General features: G+C 51.1%; 2 protein-coding genes and 1 pseudogene across 5 annotated transcripts in view; 2 read left to right on the top strand and 1 right to left on the bottom strand.

Moving 5' to 3' along the window:
* CDPF1 (cysteine rich DPF motif domain containing 1) overlaps positions 1 to 26548 on the top strand; it is a 376436-nt gene that overhangs the window by 279966 nt on the left and 69922 nt on the right. The gene's annotated exons all lie outside the window — the stretch shown is intronic.
* The window catches only part of GTSE1 (G2 and S-phase expressed 1), a 37661-nt gene continuing 15249 nt past the window's right edge, over positions 4137 to 26548 (bottom strand). For all 3 annotated transcript variants that reach the window (XM_050805849.1, XM_050805848.1, XM_050805847.1), the window contains exons 5-12: positions 26151 to 26315; positions 24460 to 24583; positions 22049 to 22429; positions 15324 to 15396; positions 11279 to 11497; positions 6057 to 6258; positions 5365 to 5574; positions 4137 to 4901 (exon numbers count right to left, since the gene is read on the bottom strand). In XM_050805849.1, the coding sequence (XP_050661806.1) occupies positions 4818 to 4901; positions 5365 to 5574; positions 6057 to 6258; positions 11279 to 11497; positions 15324 to 15396; positions 22049 to 22429; positions 24460 to 24583; positions 26151 to 26315 (1458 nt within the window). In that variant the 3' untranslated portion in view covers positions 4137 to 4817. The remainder of the gene's footprint in view (positions 4902 to 5364; positions 5575 to 6056; positions 6259 to 11278; positions 11498 to 15323; positions 15397 to 22048; positions 22430 to 24459; positions 24584 to 26150; positions 26316 to 26548) is intronic.
* Positions 13863 to 14168, top strand: LOC126963680 (40S ribosomal protein S27-like; annotated as a pseudogene). The gene has a single exon (XR_007729180.1). The product of XR_007729180.1 is annotated as a 40S ribosomal protein S27-like (transcript).

The following is a 26548-nucleotide window of genomic DNA, read 5'->3' on the forward strand; positions in this document are numbered from 1 at the left end:
TGAATAGGGCATTGCAATGGGAATATGCATGCCACATTAAGCTATGTGTGTATTCAGGGGGTAAAGGAAGACAAACGTCTTTTTTTTTTTTTTTTTTTTTTTTGAGACGGAGTTTTGCCCTGTTGCCCAGGCTGGAGTGCAGTGGCGTGATCTTGGCTCACTGCAAGTTCTGCCTTCCGGGTTCACTCTATTCTCCTGCCTCAGCCTCCCGAGTAGCTGGGACTAGAGGCGCCCGCCACCACACCTGGTTAATTTTTGGTGTTTTTCTTAGTAGAGATGGGGTTTCACCATGTTGGCCAGGATGGTCTCGATCTCCCGACCTTGTGATCTGCCCGCCTCGGCCTCCCAAAGTGCTGGGATTACAGGCATGAGCCACCATGCCTGGCCTAGTTATTTATTTTTTTGAGACGGGCTCGGTCACCAGGCTGGAGTGCGGTGGCACAATCTCAGCTCACTGCAACCTCCGCCTCATGGGTTTAAGTGATTCTCCTGCCTCAGCCTCCCGAGTAGCTGAGATTACAGGCACATGCCACCATGCCCAGCTAATTTTTGTATTTTTAGTAGAGACGGCATTTCACCATGTTGGCCAGGATGGTCTCGATCTCTTGACCTTGTGATCTGCCCGCCTCGGCCTCCCAAAGTGCTAGGATTACAGGCGTGAGCCACCGTGCCCAGCCTAGGAAGACAAAGGTTTTTAAAGGGAAAATGAGGATCACATCATTGTTTTGAGATAATTCTTTGGCTACAAGGATCAATAAGGTGACACCAGTCCAGCGTTGGACAGGCAGTTGCCGGGCAGATGTCCTTGCAACAGAAGTTTGTTTTTGTTTTTGTTTTTGAGTAAGGTTGCAATAGCCTTTGTGTAAAGGTTGTGGTTTTTGCAGTCCTCTGTGATAGTTGTTATTAGGCACATATGCATGAGACCCCTTCCTTGTGGTGCGAACCCAAAGTACCTGAGATGGTCTCAATTTAGAAACTTTATTTTGCCAAGGTTAAGGACGTGCCTGTGACACAGCCTCAGGATGATGTCCTGAGGACATGTGCCCAAGGTGGTCGAGGCACAGCTTGCTTTGATATTAGGGAGACACAAGACATCGATTAATAACATGTAAGATGTACCCTGGTTCTCTCTGAAAAGGCAGAGCAACTAGGGGCGGTGGGCAGCTCCCAGGTCATAGGTAGATAAGATATAAACTGTTGCAGTATTTTGGGTCTTTGATCAGCCTTTCACTGAATACACAATTTCCATGTGAGAGGCAGGTAGAGGAACAGTCATTTATGCCTTAGTCTGGCTCAGTGAATCTGCATTTTTACATAAATAGGGCAGAGGAAGCAATCAGACATGCATTTGTCTCAGGTGAGCAGAGGGCTGATGGTGAGATCTGTCCTTTGTCTGGCATCTGTGAAGATAAGCTATCGACTTACATTGCCAGGGTGAAATTCAACAGAACTGTTATAAGGTAAAGATCTCGAGGCCCATGAGGAATTTCCAAGAAGAAAAGCAGGAACTACCAACAGGAGAGCCCTGGGCACTGGTGCCAGGAGGAGGTACACAGTGAGCTGCAAGACAGGAGGAAGAGGTCACAGGGCCTGTGGGGAAAAGGATGACCACTTTTTCAGAATAAAGGATCAGGAAAGTACCCAACAGGAAAGCAATTTCATTTTGCATTTCCCGGAAGAGATAAGGAAATCCAGTATCTGGGCACCTGAGCTTGTGCAGATTTAGAGGTACACGTTTAGGCTGTGTCTAAACTTGAGTCTGGGTGTAGGGGCAGGCCCTCCTTGGGTGTGGCAGGCTGACCTAAGGTTATGGCAGGTTGAGTCCCAGTTGCAACCAACCCACAGTGGCTGAGATCCATGCTCACATATTTTCTGCTTTCTCGTGAACTCTATGGTATTTTAGTTACTCTGTAGCTCCAAGAGGCCCCGTGCATCACTCAGGTCTGACACAGGCCAGCTATGGGCAGGATGACGACATCCCAGGTGCCGCCTGCCAACAGCAATGTCAGAGACGTGGATTTCAGAGCTATAAAATGGGAAGACATTTGCTCCACAAAATTAATGAAATGTGGTAAAAATCCCATGAAGTTAGGCCGGGCGCGGTGGCTCACGCCTGTAATCCCAGCACTTTGGGAGGCCGAGGTGGGCGGATCACAAGGTCAGGAGATTGAGACCACGGTGAAACCCCGTCTCTACTAAAAATACAAAAAATTAGCCGGGCGCGGTTGTGGGCGCCTGTAGTCCCAGCTACTCGGGAGGCTGAGGCAGGAGAATGGCGTGAACCCGGGAGGCGGAGCTTGCAGTGAGCCGAGATCGCGCCACTGCACTCCAGCCTGGGCTGGGCGACAGAGCAAGACTCCGTCTCAAAAAAAAATCCCATGAAGTTGGACCTCTTGAACCTGGAAGGGTGGCCCTCCAGCGGCAGCCGAGGTGGAGAAAGGGGTTGGCCCTCCTGGGGTCATGGAGTCCTTCAGTCCCCAGCTAACTGCGTCTTCCCACCCGGAGCCCTCTGAGGGTTGAACCAAGGGCCTGGGCACTAAGTGAGGAAGGGAGTGGGGGTGCTGAGACTGGGCGGCTTTGGCAGGAAAAGCCCAGTGGAAAGACCCAGACAGAAAGGAACAGGCCTGGAGCTTCAGGACAGGAGCAGCTCTGCTCTGTCCAGCTCCTGGTCCTAGGGCCCTCTTCCCGTCTGTCTGAAGAGAGTTAAAGTCAGATCACTCTGTCCGGCCTGGGTACCAAGGAGAGCCTGGCTGCACCGAGGCTGCAGCGGGGAGGGGAAGGGCACAGTGGGGAGGAGCCCCAGCAGCAGGATTGGGGCCACAGGCCAAAGGCTCGGCTCACCCCCAGGGCCTGAATGGAGGCAACCAAGGCACAGCTTGGTTACAGATGGGCTGGAAGCTGAACGTCTCCTTCCTCTACCAAGCGGGAAGCCCCAAGAGGGAAGGGGTACCTGAGCGCTGCCCCCCAGCAGAAAACAGCCTGACCCATAGCAGAGCCTCAGTAAATATTTGCTGCATGGTTTAATCCGATTTCAGATTTCCTTTTCTACCCCTGGGAAATGAGGGCCAGACCAGAGGCTCCCTGAGGACCTTGCTGTGTCACTACCGGGCCCCTGGGATTCCCTGCTGCCCTGGAAACGTGGAGCCGCCAAGATTCCTACAGGCCCTGTGGCTCTGGCCAGCGCAGCACTGGCTGCAAGTCTTGCCTGGGAAGTCACTGCTCGTGGAGCAGGGCTTCTCCGGCTTCATGACTCACTCGTCGGAGTAGCCCTGCCTGTGGAGGGCTTCTGTCTGCAGGCGCAGCAACTCGGCCGTGACAAGCGCGCCACCTTCCCACCACGGCAGTTTCCACCGAGACGCCTTTCCACGGTGTCACCTGGCCACCCGACCCCTTCCTGCTCTCGACACCATAGGACTCGCTGTTCTGAGTGGCAGCTTTAGCCTCACACAGTAACCACGGGAAGTAGAGACACAGCGCAGTCATCATTTTCCCTCGTCTTTGTGGACAGTGGCAGATCCTGGTATGATCCAGGGAGCACTGGAGTGGGGTCCGAAATACAGAGTCTGGCTGCTGGCTTGCTGTGTCGGCCGTGAAGCTGCTCAACCAAGATGGTGAGAAGTTTCCTCAGGAGAAATGGACACAAAGTAGTGGCTTCCTGGCCAGCTCGTTTTTTAAGTAAAGGGAATGGGCTTTCCAGTGGCACTCAGTTCCTGCCACTGCCCACCGAGCCTCTCCGGCCCCTGCTGAGAGCAAAGCTGAGGGGTCCTCCCCGAGGCCTGCCCAGCAGACGCCGCCCATCACCTTAGTGTCCAGGTAAGCCCGGCCTCCTCGCCCATCCTCTTTCCACTCATACCTTCGTCTCCCCAGAGCAGCCTCTTCTTAAGGTGTGCGTCTCAGGCCACCGAGTCAGAATCACCTGTGTGCCTAGTAACAGTGCCACTTCCAGGGCTGGCCCCAGACCTAGCGACCAGTGTATCTGGGGGCGGGTCTGGGTCTGCACTGACACCAATTTTTATTGAGTATTTTTTGAAACTCAATTGTATGAAAGCATTCGAGTCTAGACAGTAGCCTTACTGATTAGAGTGATAAAAATAGTCATGTATGCTTGAAAATCACGATAAGCTTAAAAATCAAGATATGCTTCAATAAATCCATTTATTTTACAATTTAATGTAAAACTAGAATATTTAACTTTTTACACAAACTTAACTTTAAAAATAGCTACTTGCTATTTTACATACAAAACATTCAAAAGAAAATTCTTCATTTAGAGTGACTGAGGCTTCACATTCCAGCCCAGAGAGTGGCAGCAAGAAGGGCAGAGGCGGCAGCAGAGGCCTTGGGTGGTTAGCGCTGGCCCCAGTTCCTCAGCCCACCCTCTCCAGCACTGGGAATATCTTTCGGCTTATTTTTCTTTTTCGAATACAATTTCTACTAAAACATGTTTCTTTTTTTTTTTTTCCCCCAAGATAGGCTCTCACATTGTTGCCCAGGCTAGAGTACAGTGGCACAATCAGAGCTCACTGCAGCCTCCACCTCCTTGAGCTCAGGCCATCCTCCCACTTCAGCCTCCTAAGTAGTTGGGACTACATGCGTGCACTACCACACCTGGCTAATTTTTTATTTTTTGTAGGGACAGGGGTCTCACTATATTGCCCAGGCTGGTCTCGAACTCCTGGGCTCAAGTAATCCGCCCACCTCGGCCTCAAAAGTTCTAGGATTACAAGTGTAAGCCACTGTGCCCAGCCTACAGCTTGTTTCTGAGGGTTGAAAACCACTTTAGGGCTGTTCTTTTAAGGCAAAGGATTTGGTTCTGCTTAGAACTTGAGGAGTGGGGAATCCACGTTCTCCTTGTCAGCCTCGGGGCTCAGCTGGATCAGAGGGGAGCTCAGGTCTATGAGCTGGAAGAGAGCAGAGGGGAGGAGGTGAGCGCGGATCTGGCCGGGGCCTCCCTTCCCCTCCCCACACAGAGCACTGGCTGCCTGGGCCATCACAACAGCTCGGTCATCCTGGCTCGGGTGCACTGAAAAGTACTCTGGGCCACCACGTCTAAGAAGCTGGAAGGAGACAGGACACACACGGAGAAACCCAAGCCCCCACCATGCACACTCCTCTGTCCCACATCTGGCCCTGGGGTCTATGGGCAGGAGAGAGGCGGTCCCTGCCCAACAAGAGCTGGCAGGGTCCTGGCAGGGCACCTCAGAGGCAGCTGATCTTTGAGAAGCTCAGGCTGCCCTGAGGTGAGTAGCTGAGAAGACTCAACAGCCACTCTCAAGGGTCCCACGATGGCCCTGGGGGGACGAACCAACCCAGAACTGAGGACAGCGAGGGCTGAGTCAACACAAATCACCTGCCACTTCTCACCTGTCCCACCACCGGTGAAGGTTTGGCCACATTTTTATTCATGTCTGGAGTGTTTATCATGAGGTCGATCAGAGGCCTGCTTTCAGATCCCACAGCCACGTTTGCTTCTGGGGTATTGCAGAAGTCAATGAGAGGGGGGTCAACGAGGGGCTGGCTTGCAGCATCTGGAGTGACTGCGAGTGGGTCCAGTTTGATATCTACAAGAAGAGCCTGGGTAGAAAACCAAGGTTAAGAGCAGAGTCCAGCATCTTGCTGGCAATCATCTTGGGAGAACGTGTGCTTTGCTCATGTTCCAGGTGGGCTGGAGGTTTGGAAAGCCAAGGAATCAGGTGGGGCCTTGGTGGAAGGAGGCCCTGTATGGGGCAGGCCGTGCCTCTCTGACTGCCGCCCACCTCCCTGTCCATACCCGCCCACCAGCAGCTACCAGCTCCTGCCACCCTGCTTCCCGCTTCCTCAGCTTCGATCCCTGACCCTTGCCTTAGTCAAATACAGGGCAAAGGTGTCACTTTTTCCTCCCCTGGAGGCCTGGAAGTCCTGACTGCCTCCCTTTGGGTTGGTTGGCACAGAGGCACTGGCCCCAGGATGAAGCATGGCAGGGAACTCCGCCAGCCACAGCCCTGGGTTCCAGGGGCTTCCCGAGCAGCCTCCAGGAATCTCAGCTAATAGAACCAAGCTGCGCCTGCTCTGCCCACCTCACTAGGGGCTGCGTCTCCACCCGGCTTGGTTTCCTCCCGAGCTGCTTCTGTGGTGGTGCTTTTGGAGAAAACAGTGTCGCTTTCCTCTGGAGAAAAGTTAAGTGCCTGAGGCACACAGGAAGGAGGAGAACCCCCGTCAGGGGACACGTCCACCGGCCTGGAATCTGCCTTTCTGTTGCTCTCCGTTGTTGGTTCAGTTCTGTGGGAAGGAAAAAAATCTTATGAGGAAATGTATCTAAAATGCTCGTTCACTTGGCTGATCCCGGAATCGGGTCACTCTGGAGGAACAGTGTCCTGGGTGGAGTGTGTTCCCGCTCTAGGCCCTTCACCCTCCAGACCCCGAGTTTCCTGTGTGTGTTCGGGGTTCAGTGATCTGTCCAGTTCCTCTCAGCTCACAAGTCTTCCCTGTCCAGCATCACCAGGGCCTGCTGTTAGCCCTTTTCTTTCCAGTCACTAAACATGAGGTAATGCGCATGCCCGTCACCTCCTGAAGGGAGCCCAGACCACACACAGGGACCCCTCCTTCAGCCACGGCAGCTCCTTCTCACATGCAGCCAGTGGGGGGCTCCTCCTAGGCCTAGGTGGGTATGCAGCCGGCTCCTTCGGCCCCAGATGCCCCCTCCCCTGCTGCCCAGTGCCCTGATCAGGGCTGAGGCCCCAGGTGCAGGCTGCCCACACCTGCTCTCCAATGGTGTCTCCTGCAGGACCCCGCATGGGCGCTGCTGGGCTTGCCTGCTGCCCACAGGTCCTTGAGTACCTGCCATACAAAACTGAATTCCTTCCGGAAACCCAGCAAAGCAGCAGGTCCATCAACTAACAGAGAGTACCTTCTTTTTAATACTTCAGAGGTTTCATAAGAGTCCAAAACAAGCAGAAGTTTGTTTCTACATTTACACTTACAAACATACAAGACAGTTAAACACATATTCCTATTTACATATCAGATCTGGTGTTTTTAGTGAGGCCTTGTTTCTCATTTTCTCTTGGGTATTCCAGGCCTTTCCATCTCCCTCTGTAACATACACACATGCCAGCATTTTTTCTTCCAGAGTCTTCTACATTCTCATAAAACTACATAGATACACACAGGGTCAACACCTACTGTTAGTAGATGTACATACATAGAAACGTACAAGATATATAAAAATATGTAATTTGTGTATAAATACGTGGATATTATATATGGTGTTTATTTATTTATTTATTTATTTATTTTTGAGACCGGGTCTCTGTCGCACAGGCTGGAGTGCAGTGGTGCGATCTTGGCTCACCCCAACCTCTGCCTCCCAGGATCAAGCGATTCTCCTGCCTCAGCCTCCCAAGTAACTGGGACTACAGGCGCCTGCCACCACGCCCAGCGTGGTATTTTTAGTAGAGACGGTCTCACCGTGTTGGCCAGGCTGCTCTCAAACTCCTGATCTCGTGATCTGCCTGCCTCGGCCTCCCAAAGTGGTGGGATTACAGGCGTGAGCCACCGCACTCAGCCTATATGTATATTTTTAACAGACAAAGGGCTTTTATTCTCAGCCACAGTTTCATTTGTAAAGTGGAATTGTACTTACGAAACTCTCTTTTCTGCATCCTTTCTCAAGAATTCTTCCGGAAATGCGTCCACATCAGCTAGTGCAAGCTAATGCATGCCCCAAAGGCTACCTGGTCATTTACTTCCATCTTTGTTTTCTCTTGAGATGGAGTCTGACCCTGTCACCCAGGCTGGAGTGCAATGGCACGATCCCGGCTCACTGCAACCTCTGCCTCCTGGGTTCAAATGACTCTCCTGCCTCAGCCTCCCGAGTAGCTGGGATTACAGGTGCCTGCCACCACGCCCGGCTATATATTTTTAGTAGAGATGGGGTTTCATCATGTTGGTCAGGCTGGTCTCGAACTCCTGACCTCATGATCGGCCAACCTTGGCCTCCCAAAGTGCTGGGATTACAGGTGTGAGCCACTGCGCCCAGCTGACTTCCAGTCTTTGTCACCATGAACATCTCTGCACGTGAACTGTAGTCTCCCACCTGTGGCAGCTCAGAGGTATGTGTAATTAACAGAGGTATAGGCCGGGCGCTGCAGCTCACGCCTGTCATCCCAGCACTTTGGGAGGCCGAAGCAGATGGATCACAAAGTCAGGAGATCAAGACCATCCTGGCTAACACAGTGAAACCCCATCTGTACTAAAAATACAATAAATTAGCCAGGCGTGGTGGCGAGTGCCTGTAGTCCCAGCTACTCAGGAGGCTGAGGCGGCAGAATGGCATGAACCCGGGAGGTGGAGCTTGTAGTGAGCCAAGATCGTGCCACTGCACTCCAGCCTGGGCGACGGAGTGAGACTCCATCTCAAAAAAAAGAAAAACAAAACAGAAAACAAACAAACAAACAAAAAGGTATATGTGTAGTTAAGTTTTGACATGTTAAGACTACTGTCAGGGCTCATTTCTGTATAGTTTGTTACTAGAGCAGTTTCTCTGAACATGTAAAGCAAAAAAAAAAAACAGAAAAATTTCACATATCAGCCAATGGCTTTTTTTTTTTTTTGAAACGGAGTCTTGCTCTGTCTTCCAGGTTGGAGTGCAGTGGCATGATCTTGGCTCACTGCAACCTCCACCTCCCGGTTTCAAGCGATTCTCCTGCCTCAGCCTCCCTTGTAGCTGGAATTACAGGCACCCACCAGCATGCCTGGCTAATTTTTATATTTTTAGTAGAGACAGGGTTTCACCATGTTGGCCAGGCTGATCTTCAACTCCTGACCTCAAGTGATCCGCCAGCCTCGGCCTCCCAAAGTGCTGAGATTACAGGTGTGAGCCACCACGCCTGGCCAACAAATGCCTTTCTACAAAATAGGATCACAATGCACATTTCTACTAGCAATGTTCAGATTCCCCCTCCCGCCTCCTGCCCGGACAGTGTGAACGTGGATGCGTCTATCAAAACCTTTGCACAGTTACTATAAACTGCATTTCCCTGACACTAGTGAATTTGGGTCTCTCCCCAAGGGTTGTTGACCATTTGAGCTTATTCATATCCTTTGCCTGCGATGTTGTTTCATAGTCGACCATTTGTCTATTGACTTCATTTATGGTCATTTTAGCCATAAATAAAAACGGGGGATTTAAATGTCAACACTTTTGGTGGTGGCAGGTGGCTCTTCACTCCCTGGCTTTTAGCAGTGACAAAGGTCTCCTGCACTTAGCGTGTTCACACAGTCTCCCAGTGTTTAACTTTTTTCTTCTTTTGTTTGTTATATATAAGTATCTAAGTCATCTGAATTTTTTTTCCATGATGTAAGTTAGGTCATATTTAATTTTCTTCCAGATAGATAACAATTTATTTGTGTGTGTTTTTTGTGGGTTTTTTTTGAGACGGAGTCTTGCTCTGTCACCCAGGCTGGAGTGCAGGGGCGCAATCTCAGTTCACTGCAAGCTCTGCCTCCCAGGTTCACGGCATTCTCCTGCCTCAGCCTCCTGAGTAGCTGGGACTACAGGCGCCCGCCACCACACCCAGCTAATTTTTTTTGTATTTTTAGTAGAGATGGGCTTTCACCATCTTGGCCCAGCTGGTCTTGAACTCCTGACCTCGTGATCTACCCGCTTCGGCCTCCCAAAGTGCTGGGATTATAGGCATGAGCCACCGCGCCCAGTCTATTTGTGTTTTTAAAATATATCTTTCTTAGCCGGGCGCGGTGGCTCAAGCCTGTAATCGCAGCACTTTGGGAGGCCGAGACGGGCGGATCACGAGGTCAGGAGATCGAGACCATCCTGGCTAACATGGTGAAACCCCGTCTCTACTTAAAAAAATACAAAAAACTAGCCGGGCAAGGCGGCAGGCGCCTGTAGTCCCAGCTACTTGGGAGGCTGAGGCAGGAGAATGGCGTGAACCCAGGAGGCGGAGCTTGCAGTGAGCCCAGATCGTGCCACTGCACTCCAGCCTGGGCGACAGAGCGAGACTCCGTCTCAAAAAAAAAAAAAAAAAAAAAAAAAAAATATATATATATATATATATATATATATATATCTTTCTTGGAAATAAAAACTTCATAAAAATAAATCTATATTCATGAGTGAAATCAGTCTACAATTTCCTCTTATTGGTATTATCATTACCTACTATGTTTGGCTATTAAAATGAACTGAGAAACTTTCCATCTTTATTTATGTGTAGCCTGAGATAGTTAACTTTTGCTTTTTTTTGAGGCAGAGTCTTGCTCTGTCACCCAGGCTGGAGTGCAATGGCGCGATCTCAGCTCACTGCAAGCTCTGCCTCCTGGGTTCACACCATTCTCCAGCCTCAGCCTCCTGAGTAGCTGGGATTATAAGCGCCCGCCACCACACCCGGCTAATTTTTTGTATTTTTAGTAAAGACGGGGTTTCACCGTATTAGCCAGGATGGTCTCCATCTCCTAACCTCGTGATCCGCCCGCCTTGGCCTCCCAAAGTGCTGGGATTACAGGCGTGAGCCACCGTGCCCGGCTGAGATATTTAACTTTACACACCAGCATGATCTGTTTCAAAAGTTATACACGACTGAGGTGTGACTTCATCAGAGTCAGGTGCCTTTTTCAGTCTTTAATTATTTCTGAGCTGCAGCTATGGCTTACTTCATGTGTCCTTGGGTCAATTTAGATAAATTTTATTTTATTTTATTCTATTTTATTTTATTTTACTTTATTAATTTTTTAGAGATGGGGTCTCACTCTGTCCCCCAGGCTGGAGTGCAACGGGGCAATCTCAGCTCACTGCAGCCTCAACCTCCTGGGCTCAAGTGATCCTCCCACCTCAGCCCCCTAAACAGCTGGGACTACAGTGCATGCCACCACACCTGGCTAATTTTGTATTTTTTGTAGCGATGGGGTTTTGCCATGTTACCCAGGTTGATCTCAAACTCCTGAGCTCGGGCAATTTGCCTGCTTCAGCCTCCCAAAGTGCTGGGATTATAGGCGTGAGTCACCACACTCAGCCAATAATTTGCAAATTTTAGAAAAGCATTAGGTTTTCAGATTGATTATCAGATAATTACAGGCAGTATTTCCTTGTAATACCTTTAATTTTCCTCTATGCTCATGTCTATTGCATTTTCTCTTTGCAATTAAAAAAAAAGAAAACAAAACTTTCCAAATATTATTTACTTCACTAAACCCTGGAGCAAGGCAAGAAAAAGGTATGTCAATGTCTAGGACACCAAGCCTAGGAATTTGAGACCAACTTATTATCACCTTCATCTCTTACCTCATCGCAGAGTTCTTGCGGGGCTCAGAGGAAAGTCTCTGGGCCGGCACACACAGGGGAGAGGCCACGGCCCTGGGCATCATTTTGGGGGTCATCGGTGGAAGGCCAGAGAAGCGCCGCCTGGCGGGTGTGGGCAAGGCTGACGCACGCCGTGCGCTCAACAGGCTTTGTGGTGCTGGCCCAGATGAGCGTCTAACTGGGGTGCTGTGGACGGGGACCCTGGCAAACACAACATCAATGTCGTCAGCTGAGATGACATAAAAAAAGTGAAACCTAATCATTCAGCCTGTGCCAATGCAGCGCCGAGTACTTCGGTCCCAGCCGAGAAGAGCCGAGCCCGCGAGCCTGTGTGAGCTCTGCTCTCCCGGGACACGCCCCAAGGCGGGCAGGGCTCCGAGCTGCTACCAACCCGCCCTGGCGTGGGCTTCGGGCTCCCAGTGGGAATGCCTTCACTGCCCTTCCTCACAGGCGACTCAAAGAAAATTGATCAAATGTGACTGCACTTTACGGATGCTACCATTGAATGTCACTTCACAGGAAGTTCTGAAGAGACTGAGCAAATCATCTTTTGGCGGTGTCATAGATATTGCCATAAGGAAGTCAGAGCCGCAGCCTGTCTGGTGGGCCAGCGAATGGGGGAGCAGGTCTCGCTGCACGCCCACTCATTCCCAGGCTTAAGGTTGCCTGAATCAAATGTGAACACAAATGAGTGAAGAGGGAGCTGGGCACTTGGTCCTCACACCCCTCACATCCCTGGCAATACCTGTGGCTCGGGCTACCCATGGGTCTTGCCTAACTGTTGCTTTCTTATGTTGCTGTTGATGAAGAGGAGGCTGAGTCAACTGTCATTTGCTGTGGACTGAATGTCTGTGTCCCCAGATTCATGTGCTGAAATCCTAGCCCCTAAGGTAATGGCATTAGAAGGTGGGGCCTTTAGGAGGAGATCAGGTCATGGAGCCAGAGCCCTCAGGAATGAGATCTGTGCCCTTAGAAAAGAGGGCACACTTGTGCACACCTGTGGTCCAAGCTACTCAGGAGGCTGCCCTCAGGAATGAGATCTGTGCCCTTAGAAAAGAGGGCACACTTGTGCACACCTGTGGTCCAAGCTACTCAGGAGGCTGCCCTCAGGAATGAGATCTGTGCCCTTAGAAAAGAGGGCACACTTGTGCACACGTGTGGTCCAAGCTACTCAGGAGGCTGCCCTCAGGAATGAGATCTGTGCCCTTAGAAAAGAGGGCACACTTGTGCACACCTGTGGTCCAAGCTACTCAGGAGGCTGGGGTGTGAGGATCACTTGAACCCAGGAGGTGGAGGCTATAGTGAGCCATGATTGCACTACTGCACTCCAGCCTGGGCAACAGAGCAAGACCCTGTCTCAGAAAAATAAACAAACATAGGCCAGGAGCAGTGGCTCATGCCTGTAATCCCAGCACTTTGAGAGGCCGAGGCAGGTGGATCACGAGGTCAGGAGATCGAGACCATCCTGGCTAACATGGTGAAACCCTGTCTCTACTAAAAATACAAAAAATTAGCCAAGTGTGGTGGCGTGTGCCTGTGGTCCCAGCTACTCGGGAAGCTGAGGCAGGAGAATCGCTTGAACCTAGAAGGTGGAGGTTGCAGTGAGCTGAGATCGTGCCACTGCACTCCAGCCCAGGTGACAGAGCGAGACTCCATCCAAAATAAACAAATAAATAAATAAACATAAAAGAGACTTGTTCACCCCTACTCCAGTGAGGACAGAGAGAAGGAGGCATCTGTCAATCAGGAAACAGGCCCTCACCCGACACCAAATCTGCAGGTACCTTGATCTTGGATTTCTAGCCTCCAGAACTGTGAGAAACAAATGTTTGTTGTTCAAGCTACACAGCCGATAGAACGTTTGTTATAGTAACCCAAAAAGGACAAAGACATTATTTTAAAATAAAATGAGTCAAGGACATCCCACCACGTGGCCCCCACAGGAGACCAGGGAGACCTGTCTGTTGCTCTATTCTGGGCAATTGTTAACATACTTCAAAAGGAGCCTGAAAACAGACTGACTCTAGCCTATTTAAATGGAAAAAAAGCAAAGAGGCTGAAATCAAGAGAAAAACAGAATCACTCCAGAGAGCAACTGCTGTCACCCCCAGCCGCTGCTCTCTGCCACGTTCTGGGATTCCCCACCCTCCTCCCTTTATTGCTAAGTTCTGGAAGCCCCACCACAAATTCCAGTGAAAATAAAAATTTCAGCCGGGCGCGGTGGCTCACGCCTGTAATCCAGCACTTTGGGAGGCCAAGGCGGGTGGATCATGAGGCCAGGAGATGGAGACCATCCTGGCTAACACGGTGAAACCCCGTCTTTACTAAAAATACAAAAAATTAGCCGTGCGTGGTGGTGTGCACCTGTAGTCCCAGCTACTCGGGAGGCTGAGGCAGGAGAATGGTGTGAACCCGGGAGGCGGAGCTTGCAGTGAGCTGAGATCCGGCCACTGCACTCCAGCCTGGACGACAGAGGGAGACTCTGTCTCAAAAAAAAAAAAAAAAAAAAAAAAAAGAAAAGAAAAATTGGCTCCTTTCTGGCAGTGACGACCTACCCATACGAGAACATGCCTCTCGCAAAGGATCTCCTTCATCCCTTCCCAGAAGAGAAGAGGAAACAAAGAAGAAACGCCTGGTGCAGAGCCCCAATTCCTACTTCATGGATGTGAAATGCCCAGGATGCTATAAAATCACCACGATCTTTAGCCATGCACAAACGGTAGTTTTGTGTGTTGGCTGCTCCACTGTCCTCTGCCAGCCTACAGGAGGAAAAGCAAGGCTTACAGAAGGATGTTCCTTTAGGAGGAAGCGGCACTAAAAGCACTCTGAATCAAGATGAGTGGGAAACCATCTCAGTAAACACATTTTGGATTAAAAAAAAAACAAGAAAAAATTCTGACAAATGTAATCCTCAAAGTAATCCTGGGTGAGTTGAGGAAACTGAGGCACAGAGAGGCAAGTGAGGTGACCAGTGGCTGCCTGGGTCTGGTCTTTGCTCTTCACCACCATGCGTGGGAGGGACAGCAGCTTAGCACTGTACCACATGCACCACGTGAGGGACTGGCTGGTTCGACCTTGCAAAGCGTGTCCTGAGCTCACACAGGAGGAAACTAAAGCCCAGAGTCATTAAAAGACTTGCAAGCGGCCCCAGGCTGGTCTGTGGCAGAGCCAGTGGCACCCTCTCCGGTGTCCTAGCCCAGGCTTACTCTGCCCACTCCACCTCAGCAAGGCCCAGAGCAGTGCCCGCCTGGTCACACACTGGCACCAGGACCCCATGCTGGTCCGGGGGGTCTGAGTGTCCTTCCTGCTGCCCAGCTCCACACAGGAGACTTTGAGGTGCACACAGGCTAAAGGGCACCAGTACGAGCTCTCCTGTGCTGTGCCAGGGTCCACAGAGCTGCACTGGGGCTCAGGGGACGGTAGGGGTGGGGCTGCTACCTGAGCAACTCCTGCGTGTGCATCTGCACATTTTCTTACTGTCTGCGGTACCTGCTATGCTAAGCTTGGGCCATCCCTACTCGACATGAGGAAAAAGGCCAGCAACATTTGGGAACTTATACTGGATCAAAGACCAGGAAGTGGTGGAGCCGGGATTCAAAGCCAAGTCAGAATCACGGTGCCACGCCAGTGCTCTTCGACTGCGGGACAAGTCACAGTCACCCAGGAGCTTTAGGAAATCCAGCTGCTGGCCTCCAGGCTAGATGAACCGAATCAGAACCCCTGGAGCGGGCTGGGCGTGGGCAGTCCTAAGAGTGCTGGAGGGGCTTCTGCTATGCAGCCTGGAGTGGCAACCACACCAGTTCAGGGCTGGGAAACGCCGTACTGCATCGCGGAAGTCTCAGATGTCTTAAGTCTGCAGTGGATCTAAAAGGGGCTGGTACAGGTCAGGAGCTCAGCCTGCACCCAAGAGACTGGCACTGAAGCCAGATGTGCAGGCCAGGCTGCAGGGTTACCAAATGCTTGAGGGTAGCGGATGCACGAGTCACTCTACAGCAATAAAGAGAGGAAGCGGACCAGCGTCACTCACCTGCCAACTGACGTGCACGACTGCGGCCGCTGCGCCCGCGAGAGCTTTGGTGTTGCGCCGTCCGGGGAGTCACCTAAGACCAAGAAAGGAAGAGTGCAGTCAGGCAAAGCGATCAGGGGAGAACTACTGTTGGGGGATCTTCACCAAATGGGCAATTCTCCGAGTATCTCCACTGTCCCAACTTGCAGTGTAGGTGGCACTGGTCCACAAAGGGCCACCCTGCCGCAGGCAGGAGCATGAGAGGCACTCACCCCTACACGGGGACCCTGGCCCAGGCCAAGGCTGCGGTCTGACGGATGGACGTGGGGGCGAAAGGTAAGAGCCCTCTTCACTGCGCCGCCCCACCCTGGCCGTTGATCCCATCAGGGCAGAGCACGACTTTCACACAGTGAAGTCGACTTGTCAGACGGCACCTGCACGCGCTAGACACTTGCCCACAGGAACGACACCGCAGGGGTTTAGGTTCCCAGGCACGCCCAACAGAGCCCACATACCTCATTTCCCGAACCATGACATTAATGGGATAATAATAATTCATTACATTGTGTTTGTGCTGTTTTAGTTGACAAGCATTTCCATGTGTATGATCTCATCTGATATTCACAATGGGATGAAAAGTAGGCTCAGAGGGCAAAGGGGTCACCAGTTACTGAGCTAAGGCCCACCACAGGCCCCAGAGGTCCAGTCCCGCCACCGCCCCCTCCAAACACTGGCTCCGTGGTTCCTCCTCCACTATACTGGCTCCTTGAAAATCCCAGTGTGCACCTGAGTATTAGCACACGTGCTCTGGGGCCTCCAAAGCCTCAGGCACCAGGACCCCCTTCGAACACCTTGCTATGTCTGGGAAGCCATGGGGAAAGAGGCTGTCCCTCAGAGCCCCTTACCCCAGCACTAAGAGGGAAGGGTGGGGCCCGGAGCTGAGATCTCCTCTGCAGGTGCTTCCAGGAGGCCAGGCAACGGTCCAGGCTGCTGCCCCCACAGACAGCCCCACTCTCTGGCAATATCACAGCTGCTGCTGGCCCCTCCATCTTAAAAAGCTCACGCTTGCCCTCCTGCCCCTGCACCCAAGCTCCTGTCCCACGTCCCTGCCCCTCTTTAAAGCCAGATCTCCTCAAAAAGGCTGCCTGCACTTACATTTCCTCTCTCCTGTCCTTTTTTTTTTTTTGAGACAGAGTGTCTGTCTGTCACCTAGGCTGGAGGGCAGTGGCGTGATCTTGGCTCACTGTAACCTCTGACCCCTGGGTTCAAGTGATGCTCGTGCCTCAGCCTCCAGAGTAGCTGGACTTATAGGTGCCTGCTACCACGCCCGGCTAATTTTTGTATTGTTAGTAGAGACAGCATTTTGCCATGTTGGCCAGGTTGGTCTTGAACTCCTGACCTCAAGTGATTGCCCACCTCGGCCTCCCAAAGTGCTGGGATTACAGGTGTGAGCCACTGCCCCAGCCTCTCCTATTCTTTTAAAAATCACCTCCATCAAAGTGATTCATGCACAGAGTTTTTAAAAATGAAGGTTAAAATTTTATGAGACAAACAAGTCTCCCACCACACCCAGCTCTGCTTCCAACTTGCTGGCAGCTTCTTATGATGTCTATCTTCACACATTTCCAAATCACACACCCACATTGCTACCTCCACATTCTTCAAAAACTCCATTTGTTACAAGAGTTAAAAATCTGCCCCTCACACCTTCCCACCGCCCCCACCTGTGAGTTCACCAGGCCTCCAGTGTGCACCCCAGCACTGGAGAGGTGTGCAGCTTGCACACAGCTGAGCCAAACGTGCTCCCATCCTCTCTCCACCTCCGTTTTCGGTTTGTTTGTTTCTTTTCTTTCTTACAAGAAACAAGGTCTTGCTCTGTCACCCAGGCTGGAGTGCAGTGGTGTGATCACAGCTCACTGCAGCCTTGAACTCCTGGGCTCAAGTGATTTTCCTGCCTCAGCCTCCCAAGTAGCTGGGACTACAGGTGCCCAGCACCATGCCTGGCTAAATTTTTTTGAAAATTTTTTCAAAATTTGAATTGGAGTCTCACTGTGTTGCCCAGCCTAGTGTTTGTTTTCTTTTATGGAGTGGGATGGTCTGTGACTGAATCATCCTATCATCCCTGTCTTTTGGGAACATTCTTGAGTCCCTGACCCTGCACCATTCACAGAGGTCTTTGTGAGACCCAAGTTGGTCACACCTGGCGGGTGCGGAGGCAAGCCTGCCTCCCTCTCCCTCGCCGCCTCCCTCTCTCCCGGCCCCTTCCTCTTGGTTGTCCTCTCCCTCAGCAGGGTGGAGTGCACTCTTCATCAGCTTCCACGGTGGCACAGGAAGGTCATTCTTCTTATGAAACAGAACACGAACAAGCCATCTCCTGACACCCTCAAGACTGCCCTAGGGAAGCATGCGCACACGCGCCTCCCAGGTCCACATCAGCTCTTCCCTAAACCCGGACAGCGCAGCTCCACTGCAGCTCCCAGTACCCAGAATTCCAAGTCTCAGTGCTCTGGGTGACCCGGCAGCGTGGACTCAGAGTGAACAGCAACATTTGTCACTGGACTGTTTTACAACGAATGCTCTTGTCTTGAGTATTTTGAGAAAATGCACGTATGAAAGGCTCCACTATAGGGCACCGCTCATGTGGGCCCATGCTATGAGTGCCCTCAGCCCTCACCTCTCCTCCACAGTGACAGCTGGTGTCACAGCCAATGAGCAACACCACCAGTGCTCTCAGCCAAAGAGTGTGCACCACCACGTGCCTCCCAGAGCTGTGTGTTCCCAACAGCGTGGCCACTCCCTTGGGGCCTCTCTTCCGGCCAGTGCTGAGTTTGTGGGACCAGTTTTGACCCTGATGAATGACCAAAGGCGTGCAAGAGACAGCCCTGTTCCCAGCATCGTGGAGAGAGGAGGAACCGCCTGCTGAAGGTGAAATGCACATCTGAGAGGTGCCTAAGGAGCCCCCAGGGGCACGGTCTGGGAAACAGGGTAAAGTCAACAGGGAATTTGGGATTAGCAGAAGTCCTGTGGCATCAAGCAGCCTGACAGCCAGCCGACATTTGTGGAGACCAGCCAACATTTGTGCCAATGTGGTCAGGAGAAACATGGCAGACACATGTCCCGGCTCCAGGCATTCAGGCAGAAGAGAAGCAAGCACTACTGAACAAACCTCCACGTGACCTGGGCCATAGGGTGTCCCTGAAGAACCCACCCAATCCTAGCTCCCATTTCTTTTCTTTCTTTTTTTTTTTTTTTTTGAGACAGTCTCGTTCTGTCACCCAGGCTGGAGTGCAGTGACACCATCTCGGCTCACTACAACCTCTGCCTCCTGGCTCAAGTGATTCTCCTGCCTCAGCTTCCCAAGTAGCTGGGATTACAGGCATGTGCCACCATGCCTGGCTAATTTTTGTATTTTTAGTAGAGACAGGGTTTCACCATATTGACCAGGCTGGTCTCGAACTCCTGACCTCAGGTGATCCACTCACTTTGGCCTCCCAAAGTGCTGGGATTACAGGCGTGAGCCACCGTGCCCAGCCCACAGCTCCCATCTCTATAAACTCAGCTCTCTGCTGTTGAAACCTACACTGAGGTCTCCAGCTGTGGCTTCTCTGAGTTCTCAGCCTGCTCCACCCCTCAGTGGCAGCCCAAGTGGCCTCTCACCCTCACTACTTCCAAAATGGGGCCGTCTGCCCGCTGCCTCTTCCAGCCCTCCTGTCACATGAGCGGCAGCACCCAGGTTCCGCCAGAACCTCAGGGCCACTCGAGTCCCTCTCTACACTGCCACATGGGCCCTAAGCTACCAGAATGTCAGGCGGACCACAGCGCCCCAGCCTCCTTCCCCAGCACTAGCCTCCTCCCCAACACAGTGAGGACGAGGTCTGCATTACCCTCCCCACCTCGCTCCGGCCCAGAGACTCTGCTCTTCCCTCTATGGAGGGATCTTCTGAAGGTCAAGTCGCTCTGCTCTAATCTCTTGCATGCACATCCTCCTGCACTGACGGTACTCCAGGGCCCACTCTGGTCACGAGGCGCTCTGCGAGCCGGCCTCGGGCTGCCCCTCTGTCTTCATCTCTTCTTACCCTGCCCCTCGGTCACTGACTGGCTGAGATTGCTAATTTTTGTTCGACAGCTACTTTCCTCCTCTTCTCAGTAAGACATTTCAGCTGTGTGCAGAATAAAGACAACGTGTCCTAGCATCCTGTGCAGGAAGCATGGTGACCAACGGGACACAAATGGAGTGACAGAGACAACTTGCAGTGAGAGTCCTTGAAAGGTGGGGATTTGCTCTTCTTCACCTAAACAGGCTTTCTGCCGGGAGGTATGAGGGCCAGAGTCGGTGCAGCCACACTAGACCACGAGGACGAGAAGCTCATCACAGCAACGCAGGATGGAAGAAGTCTGGGTCCCTCACACCAAGGACTACCAACCAGCTGTCGCACATCTATGCGGAATCCTGACCACAGTGGCTGCGTTCCCATCCTCCAGCGCCTGAGCTGCTCCTGGAGCGCGCCCCGTGCCTTCCTGCTCCAGGACCTCTGTACTCGCCGTTGCCTCTGCCTGGAGTGCTCCCCCTTGCACTTTCCTACCAGCTGCCTCGGTGTCCTGGTTCAGATCTCAGTCCCGTGTCGCCTCCTGACCATCTTTGCCAAAGAACCACCTAAACCACCTGATGCAAATTCCTCCCCAAACACGCCAGCCCCAGGACACCATCTTCTCTTAGTCGCTTCGTTATGCTAGGATCTGAAGGCCTGCTCATCTGATAACATTTCGTGTCTTTTCCTATTAAACAGAAATTCCGTGAGAGTAGGTCTGTCTTACCATGATGTCCCTTGTCCCCCAAAGCATTCCAGCACAGAGAAGACACTCAGCAGAACAGCTTGTTCCTACAGCAGGACTCAGAGTGTGGTTTCTGGGAGTTACAGGCTGCCTGTGCTGGCTGGCACTGCCAGAACTTAAAATCCTCAAGCACCCAGACGGCAGAAAGATCTACCTGACAGAGGAGGCCAGGACGCTCCTCTCACCTTAAGTCAGCTCCGAGAACTTTCTGCATTGCACACAATTGTTCGAGTAATTCATGGAAACTTTACAAACACCTACCCACTACTGGCCAGACACCTGCTGGGGCTGGTGGCCTCAGTGACTGGAGAGGGCAGTGGCTGGCGCTTAGAAGGCTGAGGTGGCTGCAACGTGAAGGCCAGAAACTAGAGAGGAGGGGGCTACTCCGACAGAACGAGCTCTAGGAACCCAAGGGAATCTCGAGTCTCTGGCTGAGCACCAGGCAGTGCACAGGTGCAGGGGAGGAGTCCTCAAGGTCAAGAGAAGAGCAACTACCAGGGAGCAACGAGCGGAGCTCACAGGGCCGCGAAGCCGCCATCTTGTAGCAGCCGGAGTGCAGGGGCCTCGCAGGACACACGGGCGTGCAGCTGAGGCCTTGGGAAGGCGCCGGTGGCAGGAGGCGGAAAGACTATTCTAGACCCACCACTTCAAAGCATAAAAAGCCTCAGAAGGATGATCTGCACCTTCACTGCCTGCCAAGCCCAACCCAACTCCTCAGAGAAAGACAACAAAATCCAGACATTCAAAAGTCTACACCTGACAATATCCAACAACCAAGAAAAACCTGTAAAAAACGTAGAGGCAGGAAAATGAGGCCAAAATCTGGAAACAAAATTAGTCAACAGAAACAGACCCCAAAATGATGTGGAAGATGGTGTGAGAAGAATCGTAGACCTTAAAACGATTATCAATTTGCTCACAAGGATGTAAAAGAAAACCCAAGTACCATGAGGAGGAATAAGGGGAAACTATTATGTTAGAAACGAAAAGTTAACTGGATGGGCGTCACAGCTATTAGGCACTGCAGAAGAAATGGTATCTGACAACAGAAACGACCCAAACCGCAGCTCAAGGGAAAAGGCTGGGCCGGGTGTGGCAGTTCACGCCTGTAATCCCAACAGTTTGGGAGGCAGAGGTGGGTGGGTCAGGAGTTAGAGACCAGCCTGGCCAACATGGCGAATCCCCGTCTCTACCAAAAATACAAAAAAAAATTAATAGGGCATGGTGGCGGGCACCTGTAATCCCAACTACTCGGGAGGCTGAGGCAGGAGAATTGCTTGAACTCAGTAGGTGGAGGTTGCAGTGAGCCGGGATCATGCCAATGCATTCCAGCCTGGGTGACAGAGCAAGACTCCGTCTCAAAAAACAAAAGATAAAAAACAAAACAAAAAAAAAAGAAAAAGAAAAAAGGCTGAAATTAAAAAAAAAGAACAGAGCTTCGGTATCCTGTAAGACGACGTCAAGAGGCCTGAAACAGATGTGATTAGAGTTCTAGGAAATAAAGTGGAAAGATGCAAATATAGCTGAAGAAATAATGGCCAAGGTTTTCCAAATTTGATGAAAAAAAACAACCTACAGATGAAAGAAGCTTAAGAAACTCCAAGCAGGATAAAGGCAAAGAAAGCCGCCTCAAAGCACATCATAATCAAATTGCTGGCAGTAACAGTAAAGAGAAAACCTTACGAGCAGCCTAAGAGTTCCGGGGTGTCACACTCACAAGAACGAACGTAAGACATTCTGGGGGCCTACACTGAGCCCCCAAAACAGTGGGCGAGAAGACAGCAGGTCACACTTGAAAGCACTGTTGGAGGAAAGAACTAAAAACACCGTCACTGCCATCAATAATTGTTTAAAACTTTAAATGGAATTTCTTCAATATTTGAAAGATACATTAAAACGTATCTATTACTCACCAATACAAAACTTAGGAATTTTAAATTGATTTGTAGGAGTAGGCATAATCTTTGTCTTGGAATTTAGATAGGAATCTCGCCGTCTGATACTTCTAGTCTTATTCAATTGAGAAGATTCTGACCAAGTGGAACTGGAGTTCGGCCACTGGCCTCCACCTTCCGGAGTCTGGGGTTGGGTGGGGGACACTGAGGGGGGCGCTGTGGACTGCTCCGCTGCCAGCCCAGAAACATCGACCTGCTTGGCTTGCTGGGAGGATGCCCCCACAGGGCCTGCAGGCAGAGCGGGCCGCAGCAGGGTGGGTCCTATTCCGCCTGACTTGCTGATGTTTGACAGAGGCCGGGAGCTGTTTGCAGGAATACTTGCAAATTCACTTGATTTAGCTAGAAGGGTATACACACAAAAATCACATTATAAAATTAGGCAGCTATTTAACAAACACACAGAAGTTATGCTGTCTTTAGCTCATCTACCTTAAACATATGACACATTAAAAATATTCCATAAGCCCATCAGGCAACATCATCAAACACAGCACGGCCCAGGCAGCTTTTAGCTTAGCTGAGTGTATTCTAAGGTACTTATTCTCAAAATCATTACTAACATGTACAAAAGCATGCATAAATTCAAGCTCTCCTATCTTCGTTGATTATGTTGGCAGGAGAAATCTACGTTAGTTGAGCAGATGGAAGGGGATAGTCTAGTCACATGTCTCATCTGTCTGGTCACAGAGGTGGACAGGGAACAGGGAAAAAAGACGCAATTGTTACTGGTTGATTCCTTTAAAATTACAAGGAGTCTGGGTCATATTAACCATAAGCACTATTTAAAATAGAACACCAGATAAACTAGAATAATAAATACTGAGCTACCAATATACACAGATGATCTGGTAAAGGATTCTTAAAGAAAAACTTTAGGAACAGGAGTGGGGGCTCATGCCTATAATCCAAACACTTTGGGAGGCCAAGGCAGGAGATCACTCGAGGCCAGGAGTTCGAGATCAGCCTGGCTAATATAGTGAGACCGTCCTCACTACAAAAAACACAAAAATGTAGGCCAGGCGTGATGGCTCATGCCTGTAATCCCAGCACTTTGGGAGGCCGAAGCGGGCGGGTCATGAGGTCAAGAGATCGAGACCATCTTGGCCAACATGGTGAAACCCCATCTCTACTGAAAATACAAAAATTAGTCAGGTGTAGTGGCGGGCACCTGTAGTCCCAGTTACTCGGGAGGCTGAGGCAGGAGAATCACTTGAACCCGGGAGGCAGAGGTTGCAATGAGCCAAGATTGCGCCACTGCACTCCAACCTGGCAATAGAGCGAGACTGCATCTCAAAAAACACACACACACACACACAAATTAGCTGGGTGTGGTGGCATGTGGCTGTAGTCCCAGCTATTCAGGAGGCTGAGGTAGGAGGACTGCTTGAGCTCAGGAGGTCGTCACCTCAGTCTATAAAGATAAGGACACAAACCTCTGTTAATCACAGAATGGCAGAGTCAGGATTCCAGATCAGATCAATCTGATTAGAGTTCACACTTTTTTTTTTTTTGAGACGGAGTCTCACTGTCGCCCAGGCTGGAGTGCAGTGACACAGTCTCAGCTCACCGCAACCTCCGCCTCCCGGGTTCAAGCAACTCTCCTGCCCCAGTCTCCTGAGTAGCTGGGACTACAGGCACCCGCCACCATGCCCGGCTAGTTTTTGTGTTTTTAGTAGTGACAGGGTTTCACCATGTTGGCCAGGCTGGTCTCAAACTCCAGGACTCAAGCGATCCACCCATCTCGGCCTCCCAAAGTGCTGGGATCACAGGTGTGAGCGACTGCACCAGGCCCACTTTTTACATTTTGTGAACACAATCCACACCGTGCTGCCCTGAACGACCCCGAGACTCCACACGGCCAATGCACCTTCAAGAGGATTTCGCTCTGAAGAGCAGAAAGGCGAAGGCTTTCCCTTACCACTAGATGGCAGCCGTGGCTCGGCAAGGTTGAAATGTGGCTTGACCTCAAACAGGTGTGGGAGCATGGATTTAAACAGGCACCCAGGAGTTATGGGGGCCATATGCCATAAATTATCTGGAATAGTCCTATTTTAAAACTGGTGTCTCATGGCATTGACATGAGCCTGATTCCTTCTGTGTTCTCAGGCACGGGATATCATACACGCTTTCTGGCTGTGTGTACCCCCTAGACTGAAGCCACCCATCTGACTGTGCCCTCCTCATGGGACAGATGCACTGAGGGCAAGCACAGCGACTCAGCCGACAGCCTGGTCCACCGCACAGAGCACGCCCTCCGGGACGTCCTGCTGAGCCTAAGTGGTTCTGTAGAAACAGTCTCCGAGGCCTCAGCAGCACTCCAGGCCTCACCTGGCTAGATGTGGGTCCAAGCACGATGCCGGCTGCCTCACCTTTGCCCGCTGCTGGGGATGTGCACACACTGGATGCCCCGCTCCAAACAGGCCCTGAGGAGGACTTCCTTGCGAGATTGCTGGTAGAGCCGGGTGCTTTTAACAGGGTCTTCTTCAGCCCCAACTGGGGCAAAATGTGAAAAAACAGAAGCAGCAAAGATCTCATTATTTACCTGTAACTTATGTCTGCAAAAGTAAGGGGCTTTTGGCCGGGCGCGGTGGCTCACGCTTGTAATCCCAGCATTTTGGGAGGCCGAAGCGGGCGGGTCACAAGGTCAGGAGTTTGAGACCAGCCTGGCCAATATGGTGAAACCCCGTCTCTACTAAAAATATAAAAATTAGCCTGGCATGGTGGCAGGCACCTGAAGTCCCAGCTACTTGGGAGGCTGAGGCAGGAGAGTCGCTTGAACCCAGGAGGTGGAGGTTGCAGTGAGCTGAGCTCATGCCGTTGCACTCCAGCCTGAGCGGGGAGGAAAAAAAAAAAAAAAAAAAAGTAGGGGTTTTTAATATTTTAAAATAATCTAATAATTATCATCTTGAATTTAAAGAAGAAAAAAGTCAAGCAGCACTTCGCAAAGCATAGTCTTCAAGCTCCTGCGTGAGGATCACATTAGGGAGCTATAGCGGAAATGCAGATTTGGGGCCCCAGCCCAAACCCCATGAGTCAGCAGCTGTAGGGCCCAGCTTTGGGCAGTTTTAACAAGAACTGCCAGTACTCTTAACGCCCAGTTCGGTTTACCGCCAATGCCAGAAAGATGTGGCATGTGTTCCTCTCCATGCCTGTGAGGAGCTGCAGTTTTTTTCTTTCAGAAAGGGTCTCACTCTGTTGCCCAGGCTGGAATGGAATGCAGTGGCATGATCACAGCTCACTGAAGCCTTGACCTCCTGGGTTCAAGCAATCCTCCCACCTCAGCCTCCCAAATAGCTGGGACCACAGGCATGCACCACCGTGCCTGGCTAATTATTTTTATTTTTTAGTAGAGATGGGGGTCTCACTATGTTGCCCAGGCTGGTCTCAAACTCCTGGGCTCAAGTGATCCTCCCGCCTCAGCCTCCCAAAGTGCTGAGATTACATGTGTGAGCCACCACACCCAGCCACTGTTTTCAAAACATCAACATCTCATGTCATCTGTTCAAGGACCCTACATGAGGGAAACGGAATATCCCTACCTACAAACTAGGGCTCTGAGACGCTGGCTTTTCCCAACTCACACAGCTCCCAGGGCAGAGGCCAGCCATCAGTGCATACTGCGAAGCCAGTATTCTTTGCATGTATTTTGTAGGCTGCCTCTCGTGGGTGTATTTTCAACTTTTCCACCTCTATTTTTTTTTTTTTTTTGAGACAGGGTCTCGTTCTGTCACCCAACCTGGAGTGCAGTGCATGATTATGACTCACTGCAGCCTCGACCTCCTGGGCTCAAGCAATCATCCCACCTCAGCCTCCCGAGTAGCTGGGACTACAGGTGCGTACCACCATGCCCAGCTAATTTTTGTATTTTTTGGAGAGATGGGTTTCACCATGTTGCTCAGGATGGTCTTGAACTCTCGGGCTCAAGTGATCCTCCCATCTTGGCCTCCCAAAATGCTGGGATCATAGGTATGAGCCACTGATTTTAATCCAAAGCACTTGTACACACAGCTGCCACCTCATTCCCAGCAACCACAAGTCTGGGCCCCAGCAGCCAACTCACCTTATTTGGAACAGGGATCGCCCGCTTGCCCTGGCCCAAGTGGCTTCCAGCGGCCGGCACACTGACAGCACCTGGGGCAGATTTCTCAGGGAGAACATCCCGGTGGAATTCCTTCTCGGCTGGGATTTTTGTCCTGGAAGGACTAGCTGGAATCTCTTTCTTGGGCTGAAAAATTTAATTTGAACTGTGAGAACTGTCTAGTCCTTAACAATGTACAGAGATACTCAGGCTTCAATTTAAAGCAAGCCCAGGCACTATCATCCCAAATGCTACACATGCTCCTCCATTCATCAGCTAGATTGAAGGGAATAGAGCAAGCAGTTCACATCCTCCACCAAATCACTGTGGACAAAAGTGATGATGGATTTTGCTTCCTCATTAAAAACAGCATCAAATGA

Source organism: Macaca thibetana, chromosome 10 (genome assembly GCF_024542745.1).
Source record: "Macaca thibetana thibetana isolate TM-01 chromosome 10, ASM2454274v1, whole genome shotgun sequence".
Lineage (NCBI taxonomy): Eukaryota > Metazoa > Chordata > Mammalia > Primates > Cercopithecidae > Macaca > Macaca thibetana.